The sequence below is a fragment of the Callithrix jacchus genome, chromosome 5 (assembly GCF_049354715.1).
Source record: "Callithrix jacchus isolate 240 chromosome 5, calJac240_pri, whole genome shotgun sequence".
Classification (NCBI taxonomy): domain Eukaryota; kingdom Metazoa; phylum Chordata; class Mammalia; order Primates; family Cebidae; genus Callithrix; species Callithrix jacchus.
In genome coordinates this window covers 52,756,749-52,772,952 of record NC_133506.1, presented here as the reverse complement: position 1 = coordinate 52,772,952, position 16,204 = coordinate 52,756,749, and the positions used below count along the sequence as shown (strand labels likewise).

Sequence of the window (16,204 nt, the reverse complement as noted above, 5' to 3'; positions counted from 1 at the left end):
CCCCATACTCTGTTGGTGTCTCCATTTCTCCTGCCCAGGCTTCTTCTGGATCCTTCCTTACTGGGTACTCCTGCACAGTCTCCGTGGCATTCCTCTGACCCTCAGTGGAAGACAGAGGCCACCTAGGCTCAGGCTTCACACCGCTCGTCTGGCTGCATGTTTTCGCCTGGCAAGCTCATCCAGTCCTGGCTTTAAACCCCATCTCCAAGCTGGGGACGCCCAAGCTTACATCACTATCTAGACCACTGCCCCGAGCCAGCATTTATTGAGCATTTAGGGTATGCAAAGCTCTGCCCTGAGCCCTAGCTGAGCATTAAGTGACAGAGGCAGGGTTTTGAACCCAGGATGTCTGGCCCGGGCCCCACTCCCTCCCTCACTAGCCCAGAGCTCTTCTTTTCCAGTTGATCCATTGATCAAGCCTAGGCCAGATCTCTGCAGCCCACCTGACAGCTTCCTTTTGGTGTCAAGTAGGGATTTCAGACAATATCTACTAAAGCAAACTGCATTTTGTCTTCCACCCTCTATTTCTCAGCTTATGCTCCATTGCCTCTGTTTCCCTACGTTGGTAGACAGCCCCTCCCTTCTTCTGGGGCCTTGGGCCAAAAGCATGCCAGTCTCATAAGAGTCCCCTTTTTCTCACACCTTTTATAATCCCTCCCAAAATTCAGTCCCAAATCTCCCCTTTCCTAGTTTGGAGGTTGTGTGCTGGTTATTTGAAATGTCACCTTTGGGGAAAACTGGATGAAGGGCACTTGGGACCTCCCTGTACATCGTCTTTCAATGAACTGTGAATCTATAATCTTTTCACAACAAAAAGTTAAAACCAAAATAAATTCTAAAGATGGATTTTAAAAGTGAACTCTTGAGGATCTAGCCATTTCTCAACAGCCTCCCTCCCCACCATCCTGGGTCCAGTCTCACGCCATCTCCCATCTGGACAATGCTGTTGTCTCCCTTTCAGGTTGACTCCTGCAGTCGGCTCTCCAGGGATAGGCTGAGTGGCCTTATAAAAACCACTGTAAGTCCCACCCTCATGGTTCTCACTTCTTGCAGAGTGCCTCAGTGTCCTGACCAGGGCCCTGGATGTGAAGTTCCACCCACTGGGTGGCCTGAAACACAACGCTTTATTCTCTTACAGTCTGGAGGCGAGTGGTCCAAAGTCGAGGCCCACAGGGCTGTCCCCTTACAAAGGCTCTAGGGAGGAGTCGCTCCTTGCCTCTTCCAGCTTCAGGGGCTCCTGGCAATCTTTGGCATTTCACAGCCTCTGTCTTCCTAGGGCTGTCTGCGTCTGTTTCTTTATGTGGCCTTCTTATGAGTCAGCAGATTAAGGCTCATTTTAATCTAGTATGAGCTTAACTGACAACAGCACATCTGCAAAGACCCTGCTTCTAAATGAGTTCACATCCTGAGGTTCTGTGTGGGTATGAATTTTAGGGGACAGCAGCAACGTGGGACAGTGGGCTGAGGTGGTGCTCGTGTTGCTCACAGGACCTGACCTGACCCACGCCCCTCCTGCCCCTCCCAGTTGTTCCTGCTACCCGCCCCTGCTCCTTGAGCACACCCTCCCCTCTCCTGCCTCTGGGCATTCACCTCTGCAGTTCCCTCTGCCTGAAATACACTCTTCCCAGACATCCAATGGGCCCCCTCGCTCACTGTTACCCAAATCTCTGCTCAGGTGGCCCCCGTAGTCATTAGAGCTGCTTGCAGCTGCTCCACCTTCCCTGGCACAGAGCAAGATTGCCCCCCAACTCCCTGAAGTTAGGCAGATACCATGACCTGCTCTGGCCAATGAAATGCGAGTGACACTTACGGGGTTCACTAACTTGCCACCTTCCGCAGGCATCATCCTGGCTCCCCACCCCTAATATTCCCCTCCCTGCCTTCCCCACTAGCATGGAAACCCAGAGAACAGGACGTTTTCTTGGCTGTGTTTGCAGTTGTGGTCCAAGTTTCTTAAACAGCACATGGCCTAGAGTGAGTACTCAATAAATACTGGCAGGATGGAGGAATAAGGAGTTCACGAATGAACCGGAGGCACGGTGTCTTGGCAGCCCCGTCCTGCTCTCCGCCCTCCCGTGACCACTCTCCCCTGTAACCGCTCTCCCTGTAACCGCTCTCCCCGTAACCATTCTTCCGTGTACTTGGCTGCTTCCTGTCCAGGGCAGAGCATCAACCCCAAGTTGGCCGGCCTGATCGGGCGGCATGGGCCGCAGAACAAGCAGCCCTTCATGGTGGCTTTCTTCAAGGCCACAGAGGTCCACTTCCGCAGCATCCGGTCCACAGGGAGCAAACAGCGCAGCCAGAACCGATCCAAGACGCCCAAGAACCAGGAAGCCCTGCGGATGACCAACGTGGCAGGTACACCCAGGTGGGAGGGATCACAGATGCCCCACCCCACCCCCCAGGAACCCTGAAGGGCCCCAGCGGGACCAGGCAGGGGAGCAACTCAAAATCCATTCAGCTGCTCAGCAGATGGCTGTGGAACAAATAGCAGGAGGAAAACCCCCAAGTCCCTCCCTACACAGAGCATCTTAATTCTGTAAAAGTCATAAATTAGCTTAGAAATGCTAGTAGCAAAACATTTAACGCAGCACCAAGCATGTAGATATTTAAATAGACAGAATAATGGCTGAACTTACAGCTACACAGAGATGAAGGAAGACTCTGAAGGAGGGAGAGGAAGAAATGGGGAAGTGGAAGAGTTTGCTGTATCTTTATTTCATAAAGTGAAAATGTTTTAAATTCATGGCAAATTTTAATACTTGATAAATATAGATGGTAGGTGTTTGTTTTGATTTTGTTTTTGAGACAGAGTCTCGCTCTGTCACCCAGGCTGGAGTGCAGTGACGCGATCTCAGCTCACTGAAACATCTGCTTCCTAGGTTCAAGCAATTCTCCAGTCTCAACCTCCTGAGTAGCTGGGACTACAGGTGCGCACCACTGCATCCAGCTAATTTTTGTATTTTTAGTTGAGAAGGGGGTTTCACCATATTGGCCAGGCTGGTCTCGAACTCCTGACCTCAAGTGATCCACCTGCCTCGGCCTCCCAAAAATGCTGGGATTACAGGCATGAGGCACTGCTCCTGGGCAGGTGGTAGGTTTTAAAAAATATATATGATTTGGGATACTTTTCAATTCGTTTGAAATGTTTCTCTACTATATGTTTTTTTAAAAAATTAAAGATAACATTTTCGTTGCAAGCAATTCAAGTCTTAACAGTAAACATAAGTAAAGCGAACGCACTGTACAAAGGAGACTTCAGCCCCTCTAGAGCAGACCTCTTTCAGCCCGTCAGGTTGTGTGGTTCTTGAGGTTCTGGGGTAGATGACCTCCCACTTCACAGAGGGGAAAACTGAGGCTCCAAGAGGGTACGTCGTTTGTCTAAGGACACAGTGTAGGTAAGTGGCAGCCCTGGGATTGGGTCCCTGGGGTCTGGATGAACCCTTGCCCCAGGTACTCTTCCCTGTTGGGCTTTGCTGGGGCCATCTGCCTGGCCAGGATGAGCTTTGGTGTCCTCAGCAACTCCATCAAGTGCTTTCTGACAATTCTCCAGGCGTTTGTGGAGCCCCCACATGGGCCTGGCTTTGTCCCAGGCACTGGGGCTGTGGCTGTGATGAATCCTGTTCCGCATAAGCTGATTGGGGAACTGATATTGACAGCTTCTTGTGACCTGGGGCTGCTGGAATCTCAAGAAGGTGTGTTCTGGTTCTGGGCTTTGCGGGTGGGCTGACCTGGAACAGCCCTGCTGGCACTGTGGGCGTGTGTGGACAGCCCTCCCACACACCTTGCCCAGCTTATACCCCCTGCACATGCAGTGCCAGGTCTGCCAGAAGATGCAACTGGACTCCTCCCAGACTAAAACCAAAGTGTCGAGTCAATGAACCTGACAACAAACCATTTTCCAGTGGGCTGGATGAGTGACACCCCCCAGATCCAAGGAGCCAAGTTTGCTCCCATCCCCAATCCCATCCCACTGGACAGGGAAGGTGCTGCCCAGAGGTGCCATTTCTCTGGCTCCTCGGGAAGCCAGTTGCAATGAGCAGGGCAACAGCCTCTCCAAGATGCCAGTGTCTTAATTCCTGGAACCTGTGAATATGTCACCCTCCAAGGCAAAGGGGAGTTAAGGCTGCCCACGGAATCACAGGTGCTAATCAGCTGACCTTCCAATATGTGGGCTCTGTGTAGCAGGCGGTCCCATCAGTCCCTACAGGAGAGAGCCTTTGCGAGCTGTGGTCGGACCCATGTGAGCACAGAGGACAGGGAGGTAGAGATGAGCGGGGCTGCCAGCCCTGGGAAGCTGCACAAGGCAAAGATGGGATCCTGCCCTAGAGCCCCAGAAGGAGCCTGTCCTGCCTATACTCGCACTTACCTGCTGAGACGTGTTGGACTTCAGAGCCACAGAGCTATAATCCGGTTGTCTTGTTTTGAGCCACAGTGTGTGGTAATTTGTCAAAGCAGTGATAGGAAAGAATACATCTTTGTCGGCAAAGTGACTTTCTTTTCCTTTTTTTTTTAATTTGGAGACAGGGTCTCACTCTGTTGCCCAGGCTGGAGTACAGTGGTGTGAACATGGCTTACTGCAGCCTTGACCTCCTGGGCTCAAGCTGTCCTCCCACCTGAGCCTCCCAGGTAGCTGGGACTATAGATGCACGGCCACCACACCTGGCTATTTTTTGTAGAGACAGGGTCTCCCTGTATTGCCTAGGCTGGTCTCAAACTCTTGGGCTCAAGCTATCCTCCCGCCTTGGCCTCCCAAAGTGCTGAGATTACGGGCATGAGTTACTTCTCCTGGCCTCCTCAGAGTGCTTCTCTCACCCTGCTAAGGAGCTGGGCCACCACCGTCTGGGGCCGGCTCAGGAGTTGTATCTGGGTCCAGGTTGATCACAGAAAAAGGTTGATAGAGGTGCAAACTGCTGGCTACATGGGGAGCTCTGAGCTGCTTTCAGCTCTGGGGCCTGTGCTTGGACTCAGGAAGCATTTGAGGGGAGCAGGGGGCTCCTGAGAAATGTCCTGGTGAGGGATCAGCAGCAGCCCCACTCCCAAATTAACCCTCTGGTACCAATAGCTTCTTCTTCCTCGTCACCTAGCCTAGCTTGAAATTTATGTTCATTTTACTTTTCAAGGGAGAAGGCAGGTCAGCTGGGTTAGTGGCCTTTTTGAGATAAGGCTTCCTGACCCCTGGTGAGTCCCCTGGGGTCCCCAGATGGACCTCAGTGGGTCTGTGTGGCCCCGAGTGTGTGGGGGGATTCTGTGTGTTTTCTTTTCTGGCAGGTGGATCCATTTTCCCAGGGTTCTGAAGGGGTCTGTGATCTCCCAACTCAAAAACCATCTGAATTCCTTCATTTGTATTTGAATCCTCTTTTCTGCTGGACTCTTGAAGGCTGGGGTCTAATGGTGAACCCACACACAAAGTCTGTCCTTGGGGTGTTAATTTAGGACAGGAAGGAGGGGGTTGCCATTCACATCCGTACATAGTAACAGTCCCAGAGTCACGGTGCCCAGGGAACCTGGCCCATCCCAAGGGGTGCAGACAAGACTTTGTGGCAAGTGAGTTGACAGCTCTGGACACAGTGGGTGCCTGGGGACCAGGCTGGTCCAGAGAGGATGCTCTGGGCTGTGGGACCTGCAGGAGCAGAGGCCTGTGCTGTGAGGTTTCCTGGCAGCTTTGGGGAGTGGAGAGGACTGGCCATGGGGGCTGAAGTAGGGGAGGAGAGTGAGGGTACATGGGTCAGGCATTCTCTTGGGAGTTATATTTTGAATTTGAACGTCAGGCCAAGCATGTTCAGAAGGCTTTGCAGAGAGTCAAGCTGTGGTGTGGGGTGCGGGTGATAAGATCATTTTGACTGCTGTAAGAAAGATGAGGAGCAGGGTGGGTGCTGAGGCGGTGCCCGGAGCCTGGAGAACCCTAGAGGCTCTTATAGATCATCTAGGCAGGCAGTGCAGTCAAACTCCATCCCAGCAAAGATTTCCTATCTAGGACCTCCATGGGGTGCACCTGGGTAATTAGGGGGAGCAGAAGTAGGCCTCGCAGGCTTAGAATTCAATCTGATTTTCCCCACCGCCTCCTGATCAAAGCCCCACCAAGTCTCCATTTACACAGCCCCCAGGATGGGTTCTCACTGTGTTCCGTGGCAGAAAGCCATTGCTGGGAACCTGCCTTCTTCCTGCGGATTGCTCATGGCCCTGTTTGAAGTTTTCTAAACCCTGCCTGGAAGTTAAGCAAAAAAAAAAAAAAAAAAAAAAAATCCCAAGGCCCGGCCCCACCCTAGGCTTATGCCAGAGTCCTTGAGTGTGAGTGTGAGTATGTACGTGTTTGAGTGTGTACGTGTGTGCCTGACGCTTTGAATCGTTCATCTCCCCCTGTGATGGGCTGGAACCCTTTCGTGGGGCCACACAAATTGAATCTCTCAGAGGCTGTGTGAGCTGGGGTGTGGGCACATGCTCTGGCACACCACCCCACGTGGAGCTCACTTTCCTGCCCCCCAGCCCCCTCCCCTGAGCCTTCACATGCTCTTCAGATGGTGCAGTTTGGGGTTGAGAAACTGGGTCCTGCACTTCCTTCTTCCCGACCCATGTTTGGACCCAGCTCCCTGGTAAGCAGCTGCCTTTACCAGATGACCTGTGGGGCGGGAGCTGAGCCTGAGTGCCAGTCCTGACTTGTCTGCGGCCCAGGCAGGGGTTTGTGGAGGTGGATGGAGCCTCAGTGCTGGCGTCCGGGCTGTGTCCTGCTCACTGGCATTCTGTTGCTTGGGGTGGGTGGGCAGGCTTGGAAGAATAAGGAGCTGGGAGTCTCTCCTCTGTTTCCTTTCCTTGCTTTCCTGCTAATAAGAAGTCCTAGGGATACACAGGTGCTCCAGCCACTTTCTGCTGGGACAGCCATGATCCAAAGAGCCCTGGAAGTGCCTGCAGGGTCTGGGGTCCCTGGTGGCAGGGCCAGCGCTCATGCCTCACTCTCACTCACACACCACAACCAGCTTCATGAGCTGTGCTCGGCCTTGGTCTGTTTGGCTTAGGTATGTTTGGCTTGGAACGTTATGTCAAATGTTGTGGCTTTGTTTTAAGACAGGGTTGGGGAAAGTAGCACTCAGGCCACTCCTGGCCCCTCCTGTGCTCATGACAGACATTGCTAATAGATCACAGCACTTCCTTCTGATGGAGCCTGCACACAGCTCCAGGATCCTCCTTGACTCAGGACACCAAGGAGTCGTCAGTGTCCCTGGCCTGAGCTAGCAGCTTTATCTGCCATCCCTGAGCTCAAGGGATGCTCCTCCTTCTCTGCCCTGTCTTCTGCCTCCCCATAGGGAAGAGGGAGGAGGCTGGTGGAGGGACATTGCTACCTGTGGCCGTGGGCATTGCCATAGCCGTGAAGGCCATTTTAGGTTTCTGCTCGGCATCTGTGTGTTACGGAGGGCAGACTGTGTGGTCCAGCTGTTGGTATAATCCAGCTGTTTGGACTCTTCCCTGATGGTCCCTTGACCTTGACCTTCTTGTGTTGAGGACATCCTGGCCCTGGGGAGGTCCCTGATGCCCTGGAGCTGTTTCTCTCTCTCCTAGTCCTGCCACTCCCCCACTGAGGGTGGGGACCAGGGACCTCTGGGCCGCCTCGTCTGCCTCCATTCTCTCTGAGTACCCCATTATAGCATTGAGCCTTGGGGCTGGTTCCAGCCACGCAGCCCTTCCCTCCACCCACGCTGTCAGCTGACCCAGACCCCAACTTTCTCATTCCTTGCCGGGCTTAGCACCTGGCTTTGATCCTCTGTGCAATGCTACCCCAGCAGCATCCTCAGGCACAGAGGGCACCTCGACCCACTGCTCAGCATCCTCATCCTCATCCAGGAATGCTTCGCCTTTGGATGCCTCCCCACCCTCCTGTCACTTCCTTTTGGTTCTTACTCACATGTCACCTCCCAGAAGAGTATCTGCTGGCACCCGGCAGCATGCCTGCTACAGCCTCTCCTGCCTCTATAGCTCTCATCTCCATGTAAGTCATGTGCACTCACTCACTTACGACCCTCCTGTCTTTCTAGAAAAGCCCCTGAGTGGCAGGGCTTTGCTGTCTTCACACCTGGGACTCATCTCATGCCTGTGCATCAGGAAGTAGCCCATGGCAATGACTGAGTGAATGAATGACTACACCAGGCATGCAAGCTGCAAGGGCAGGGCACACAGGGGCAAGCATTCCCACCCCTCAGCCTGGAGGCCGCTGGCCCCACCCAGCCTTCACAGAGGTCACTTCACAAAGTCTCAAGTGTCTCCTCAGAACCAGGGCGAAACACACCTGTGATTTGGTTATAATCAATTAAACATAATGTTCTCGTTGGCGTGCATATCTTTCCACGTTGCTTTTCTGAACTATAGATAAATTCTATATCTATGTAAATAGATATGTTCAAAAATGGCAATTTGGGAGGCCAAGATGGGCAGATTACTGGAGGTCAGTAGTTTGTGACCAGCCTGGCCAACATGGTGAGACCCCATCTCTACTAAAAATACAAAAATTAGCCAGGTGCCATGGTGAGTGTCTATAGTCCCAGCTACTCAGGAGGCTGAGGCAGGAGAATCGCTTGAACCCGGGAGGTGGAGGTTGCACTGAGCTGAGATCGCACCACTGCACTCCAGCCTGGGTGACAGAGAGAGACTCTGACTCAAAAAAAAAAAATTGCTAATGAAAACAAAAATAGCCCGCGGTGTTTCAGTTCCCAGCGGGGGAGTGCTGCTCCTGTCTGGCCTGACCTGGAGTCCAGTCCCGGCCTCCTGTGTTCTCCACGCTGTTCTCCCACCTCCTGCCTTCTTCTCTTCTCAGCCCCCTTCTTTCTCCTTTCTGCTTTCCACTCTTGCTCGCAGCCTCTCTCCCATTTCATTCCAGAATTGTTCTCAGCCATGGGGTAGCTAAGGCAGCTGTGCACTGAGAGTTTCCGGGACCATCAGAATGTCCAGCCTGTGTCTGAGGAGGCATCCTAATTTGCAGTGTATGGTCCACAGGAGGCTAGCTTATGGCACCGCTCTTGTCCCACCCATATTACAGATGAGGAAAGTGAGGCTTAGGGAAGGGAGTTCACTAATGTTCTTTTTGTCTTACCATTTCTCATTATCTTAGAAGCCATGCAGATAGAATTCTCCTGAATCAGAGAAAAGCCAAAAGTTGAGTGGCGCTCCCCTCTGACATAGAGCCTAATGATGTGCAGCGGATGTGGAGGAAACAGTCATGCATCCAAACAGTGAACAAGTGTGTGTGGATGAATGGAGTACATGTGTAGCTTTAAACTTCCCAACAGGTGGGCTAGAAGAAGAGTAAAAACTAAACTGACTTGAACACTCAAGGCTACCCAGGAGGTACAGGAGCACTCTTCATTTTGCAAACCAGGAACCCAAGATCCGAGAGAGCCGGAGTTGGACTCCAGAGCTGAAGCAGTCCCCATGACCCCTGACCTGGTCCCCATGACCTGGTCCTGGCATGTGTTAGGCTCCACTGAGAGGCTGCCTGTGCTCTGCCGTCTATACCTCTAAGGGCAACACCTGGGCTCAAGCTGGCCACCATTTCCTACATGGTTTGAGCCTTCACAGATTGGCCAGTTGGGATGGGTTGATGGGTTGGCTGCAGATACCGGAAACTCAAGTCAAATGCACTTCAACCTGTAGAAACTTCACAGCCCGCAGAGCCGAGGTTGGGTGGACATTAGGGTTGGTTGATCGAGGAGCTCAACAGTGTCTTCCAAGCCCAGCTCCTGCCCACACCCCACCATCTTCAGCGCTGCTTCCTCTCAAGGCCACAGCTGCAGCTGGCCGTGGGGACAGTGGGGGGCTTCATTACTTTTTGCTCCGGGGAAGTAGGAGGGAAAGATTGAGTCCCCATTCCTAAGAAAGGTCCCCATAGGAATGGGGAAACATTTTCCAAAAGTCCCGATGCCCCTCGGTTTGCCTTGGGTCACTTGCCCTTTCCTGAAGCACTTCCTGCTCCTGGGCAGGTGTGCTCTGAGGAGCTTCGCTTTGGGGGTCCAACAGTGACTTTACAGAGCCTCTTTGAGGAGGTGATATTGGAATCAAGGCTTAAGCCAGACACAGCAAAGACTGCAGGAAGGGGCATTGCACAGGGAGGGTATGGCATGTGCAAAGGCCCTGTGGCAGGAGTGAGCTTAGTGTTCAGCCAATCAGGAGTCAGAGTGCACTGGGCCTTGTGGGCTGCAGGCACAGCCTGGGCCCTGCTCTGAGTATGACAAAGCCACTGGGAAGTTGTAGGTGGAGGAAAGACAGGTCACGGCCAAGAAAGAAGCAATCCTGCTGTGGGGTGGAGGAAGATTGCAGTGTGCAGAGACAGAACCCTCTGCAGTATTTACAAGTGCTCAGGCCCTGACCCAAATGCCACACACTTACATAGTTCTGGAAAACCCCAGTGTGTAATTTTCACTACAAGAGACCTCTGGAATGTTTTTTCTGAAAGGTCATCAGGTTTTGACTCAGCCGTCTCATTTCTTCTTGCTGCTGGTGATGAGGGGGGCTTGTCCCAGGCCCGGTCGCCGCATCCTCTTGCCCTGCAGAGGGCTGAGGGTGTTGGGTCTCACAAGTCCAGGTCATTCATAAGCAGATCTCTTTGAGCATGGCACTGTGGGAGGTGGATGGGCTTGATTCTCTTATGGAATCCAGGCAGATGTCAGCATTTAAACAACACACGTGTATAAAAGAAACCAGTGTCCACAGACGGATCCAGAAAATATTATGGGATAAGACTGCATGAGAGAGGGATGGGGATGTTGGCACCTCCCTTACTAGGTAGGGCCTTTGCTGGGGGTAGAAATGAGTTTTAAGGCGGTTAGACCCTTGGACTGGCTTTGGGATCAGGGAATGTGCTTGGCTGCTGTTCACATCACTGCCTAAGACGGAGGGAACTTTGATGCGTGTGTGTTTCTTTCTCCTCCCTGGCCTCTGCTTTTTCACTTCCTTGTCAACGCAGAGAACAGCAGTAGCGACCAGAAGCAGGCCTGTAAGAAGCACGAGCTATATGTCAGTTTCCGCGACCTGGGCTGGCAGGTAAGGGGCTGGCTGGGTCTGTCCTGGGCGTGGGGTCTCTGACGTGGGCCTCCCGTGAGGCAGCGGGGCTGTGCTTGGTCCTGTTTCTCATCTATGCCAGTTAAGACTCCTGTATCAAGTGGCCTCGCTAGGGAAGGGGACTTGGGCTAAGGATGCAGGGAGGACTCATGAAATCCAAGAGAAGAAATGTAGTTGAGACTTGAATGTGAACCAGGAACCCAAACACTTTGGACTCTGAACCCCATTCAGAGGTGCTCTGCGTGCACCTCATTCCCATCCCATGACTGGCTGCTTCTCCAGATGAGGCAGGGCTGTGTGTTTGAATCCAGATGCCTGTGGAGCCATCTCCTGCTCTGCCCACTGTTCCCACCTACCCCATTCCCATTCCCAGGGGAGGGATGGATCCCAGCTTGGTACAGGCGCTTGCTCCTGAACCAATCATGTTTTAGGGGTGGGGTCACATTACTGGCACATGACTACCCCCTCTGGAGCCATTTGCATGGAATGAGACAGAGGGCAGGGGATGAATCCTAGGAGAGGAGTGAGTGAATCTACCACCTGGCTGCCATGAGCTCTCATGTGATTCTCATTCAGAAATCAGGCAGCATCTGCAGCGTTCTGGGCCCTGTTCTAGGTACTGGATTGGAGGTACAGTGATGAACGTTGCAATGTGTCTGCCCCGTGGGGCTCAAATATCCCTGGAGAGGGTATTGTCATGAGGTCATCAGGGCAACTGGTGGTGTTCTGCCCTAGGGGAGCTTGTAGGTCAGTGGGAGAGTCCAGCATCTTCCCTGGGACTATGCCCAGACACACTCAGGGTGTGCACACACACATGGCCAGTTCCAAGCCCTCCCATGAGCCTGCCCTTGTGACTGATGACCACATCCACCTCCTGCTGGGACAGAACCTGAGTTATTAGCCTCTCTGGCAGGTGGGCGTACAAGGCATGGAGGTTTGTTTAAGGTAAACTGCCAGTTTGTGGCCACCTAGAGGGAGTGGAGCTGATGATCACCTAACACCGAAGGCCCCTTGCTGTGGTGTCTTCTGTCCAGGAGACACAGCCATGGATGGCCACCTTAGATCGGTCCAGCCCCATGGGGCTTTCCTCATTTTTAGGTTTTTTTTTTTGGAAATGGAGTCTTGCTCTGTCACCCAGGCTGGGGTGCAGTGGTGTGATCATAGCTCACTGCAGCTTCGATCTTCCCACTCAGTCTCCCAAGTAGTTTGCACTACAGGCTTGGGCCATAGCCACTGGTCCTTCTTTCCTTTCTTTTGGGACCATGCAAGGCCACCCATTTTTCCTTCCCCTCCTGGGCCCCTGCTGCTCAGGAAACCTGGTCTGAGCCTTTGACCTCAGGTTGAGGGCCTGGCATGGTGGCTTCTGGCTACATGGCGGTCAGGACTCTGCGGCTCAGGCTTTCTACACGGTTTCCCACACTCTCTTCTCCTCAGGACTGGATCATTGCACCCGAAGGCTACGCCGCCTACTACTGTGAGGGGGAGTGCGCCTTCCCTCTGAACTCCTACATGAATGCCACCAACCACGCCATCGTGCAGACACTGGTGGGTGTCACGCCGTCTTGGGGTGTGGTCACCTGGGCCGGGTGGGCTGTGGGGCCACAGATCCTGCTGCCTCCAAGCTGGGTCCTGAATAGATGAACGCCATGTCACGACGTTCATGACCCCTTGCCCCATTAAAAAAAAAATCAAAAATTGTATTTTATGACTGGTTTGGTATAAAAAGGGGTATAACCTTTGACCCTGAAGGTCATTTATTTCTTCTAATTTTAAAAGTAACTAGAAGTTTTATGGACGCCTTTGAGGATGCTTGTTGTGTTGTGGGCACTGGTTACTGTGCCTAAGAGTATTGGGCCCTGCTTCATTTTCCAGCAGAGGAAACAGGTAAACAGATGAGAAATTTTAGCGAGGGGCAGAGTGATCAGGAGCTGGCCAGCAGGATAATGGGATGGAGAGATGGGTGGGGACCCATGGGGCTATTTCAAGTTAAATTTCAGTGGGGCCACTGGGAAGATTCCATGTGATAATGAGATTCAGGTGCCCAGCACATGGCGACACTCCATAGATGTGATTGCCAGTAGCAACCACAGTGATAAGAGCTAGGGATTCTGTTCTTTGGTTAGAATCCAAGGTTCAGGGACCTTGGTTATATAGCTCCCTGCCATGAACATCATCTAAACCTTTCCTGCCAAGTGATCATCCATCCTGTCTTGAATGCTGCTGGTGACAGAGAGCTCACTACCAGAACCACCCCCTCCTTTCATTCAGTAATCTGCCTCCTTCTTTTCTTGTCCCCGTCCTGTGTGTTGAATCCCGGAGAAAAATCTCATATATTCCTTTCATTTGGTTCTTCCTTTTGAAGGCAAAGTTGTTTGTTTGTTTGTTTGTTCGATTTTTTTAAGTGTTGATTTTCCAAAGCCCTCTCTCACTGGCCATGTTTTGGTGCGTGTTTCAGGTCCACTTCATCAACCCGGAAACAGTGCCCAAGCCCTGCTGTGCGCCCACACAGCTCAATGCCATCTCCGTCCTGTACTTTGATGACAGCTCCAACGTCATCCTGAAGAAATACAGAAACATGGTGGTTCGGGCCTGTGGTTGCCACTAGCCCCTCCGGGAAGTCAGACCCTTTGGGGCCAAGTTTTTCTGGATCCTCCGTTGCTCTCCTCGGCCAGGAACCAGCAGACCAACTGCCTTTTGTGAGACCTTCCCCTCCCTGTACCCAACTTTAAAGGTGTAAGAGTGTTAAGCAATGTGAGCAGCATATGGCTTTTGATCAGTTTGTCGGTGGCAGCATCCAATGAACAAGATCCTACAAGCTGTGCAGGCAAAACCTAACAGGAAAAGAAAAAAATGCACAAAGAGAAATGGCTGGGCCAGGTCATTGGCTGGGAAGTCTCAGCCGTGCACGGACTCGTTTACAGAGGTAATTATGAGGGCCCGCCGGCCAGGCCACCCAGCCGTGGGAGGAAGAGGGCGTGGCAAAGGGTGGGCACATTGGTGTCTGCACAAAAGGAAAATTGACCCGGAAATTCCTGTAATAAATGTCACAATAAAACGAATGAATGAAAATGGTTAGGATGTTACAGATATATTTTCCTAAACAATTTATCCCCATTTTTTGGTTTATTCTGATTAATAAACAGAAGCTGTGTTATGTGGAGGTCGGGGAGGTCCCTCTCCATTCCCTTCAGGTGTCATTCTGAGGCTTGCAGAGGCCCAGTGTTTACTGAGATCAGGCCCAAATCCAAGATCTAGTGGGAGGGGAAAGAGCAAATGTCTGCTCTGAGGAGTGCAATGTGTTGACCTTTGGAGGAAAAATATGTCCTGTTGTTCAGCTGGGTGTGCAGTAGCAGAAATGAAACTAGGTGTGTGTGTGAAACACCTGCAGACATTTGGGATTGGCTTTTCAGCTCACCCCAGTGTTAGGAAATCCATGTGAAATTGCAGAGGGGACAAGGACAGCAAGTAGGATGGAATTTGCAACTTGACCCTGTTGTTAAGAAGCACCAATGGGCCGGGCGTGGTGGCTCACACCTGTCATCCTAGCACTTTGGGAGGCCAAGCCAGGTGGATCACTTGAGATCAAAAGTTCAAGACCAGCCTGGCCAATGTGGTGAAACCCTGTCTCTACTAAAAATGCAAAAATTGGCTGGGTATGATGGTGCGTGCCTATAATCCCAGCTACTCTGGAGACTGAGGCAGGAGAATCACTTGAACCTGAGAAGTGGAGGTTGCAGTGTGCTGAGATTGCCCCACTGCAGTTCAGCTTGGGTAACAAAGCGAGACTCCATCTCAAAAGAAAAAAATAAAAAGAAGAAGCACCAACGAAGCCTAGTTCCCTGTGGGAGTAGGATGAGCAGGGGCACTGTATGTCCTCCCAGTGGACACTCTGGTCTTTGTCTTCAGTGGCATTCCAAGGCTGGGTCCAGCCCAGGGCATTCGTGGCTGTCTCTTCATTTGCAGACCCTGATCAGAAGTCTCTGCAAACAAATTTGCTCCTTGAAGTAAGGCGGCGATGGCATTATAGGAAGTCTGATGGGTGCAGGACATGCTGGACTCACATTGCAAACACAGGCCTTGTTGGGGGTGACATCCTGACCAAGTGTCCTGATTTGGAAGTGGCACTTCTGATGTGGCTCTTGGTGTAAGCCTGCCCTGCCTTGGCCGGTGGGTCCCATACATAGTACGTACCCAGCCTCCTGTCACAAACACGAGGCCTCGGGGAGGGCTGCACTGTCTGCACACGTTTCTGCATCTATTAAAAAAACCACCGAGACTGTGGCCATGTGGAACCCAGTCCTGTGGGGGACTGTTTCTCCGTCTTGACTCAGACGGTTTCTGGACACACTGGGGCTCCGTTTTTCTTCTTCAGTAGCTTGGGCTGCAGCCTCCACTCTGTCTAGTTCCTGGGAGGAGGATTTTTTGTTGTTTGGTTTCATTTGTTGGCAGAGCTGCGGCTTTTTGTGGGATCCCTCTGGGTGCAAGTTTTCTCACCACGTACTGACCCTACCAGCCTCTGGTTAGCATCATTTGTACATTTTAACCTGTAAATAGTTGTCACAAAGCAAAGAGATTATTTATTTCTATCCAAAGCTCTTCTGAAGCCCCACCTTAATCCCTCGTTCAAGACGATGAGCTTGCTTTCCTTCAACCTGTCTGTTTTCTTATTTAAGACTATTTATTAATGGTTGGACCAATGTACCCACGGCTGTTGCGTTAGCAGTCCGTAGTGAGAATTCTGTATAAATACACAAAATAAAAAGGGTTTGACTTGCAATAAAAGAACTTTGGTTCTGGTTCTTTGGCCTGTGTATCTCTGTGTTGTTTTTTCTCTCTCAGTTCCTGGACACTGAGGTTCTCTCCGACTGCTAAGAGCTCCCTGCCTTCACTACCACCATGAACACGCTGTTTATCATCCAGGCCTTGGGGGTAAATGGGCGCTCGTCAATATTTGGTGCAGCTGTGTGGGGCTCTGGGCAGGAGAGATGGAACCAAGCAACATATGTGAATTTGGTAGGCTCAACTACAAAGATCCTTGATTGAATTACAGTGCAGCTGTCAGCAGCTGTTTCAAAGAGGCAGGGGGTAAATTAGCTGTGTTTACTGCTAACATAGTTGAAAGATTTAGTCATCCCAATAAAATAGAGGCACCACAGAGCGA

General features: G+C 51.8%; 1 protein-coding gene across 2 annotated transcripts in view; it reads left to right on the top strand.

The window, feature by feature from the left end:
- Window positions 1–15,825, top strand: part of BMP7 (bone morphogenetic protein 7) — a 95,561-nt gene extending 79,736 nt beyond the window's left edge. The window contains exons 4-7 of one of the 2 annotated variants that reach the window (XM_002747705.6): window positions 2,161–2,358; window positions 10,949–11,025; window positions 12,478–12,588; window positions 13,499–15,825. In XM_002747705.6, the coding sequence (XP_002747751.1) occupies window positions 2,161–2,358; window positions 10,949–11,025; window positions 12,478–12,588; window positions 13,499–13,648 (536 nt within the window). In that variant the 3' untranslated portion in view covers window positions 13,649–15,825. The remainder of the gene's footprint in view (window positions 1–2,160; window positions 2,359–10,948; window positions 11,026–12,477; window positions 12,589–13,498) is intronic. The other variant, XM_035298991.3, reaches the window with a different exon arrangement.
- Window positions 15,826–16,204: the final 379 nt, after the last annotated feature.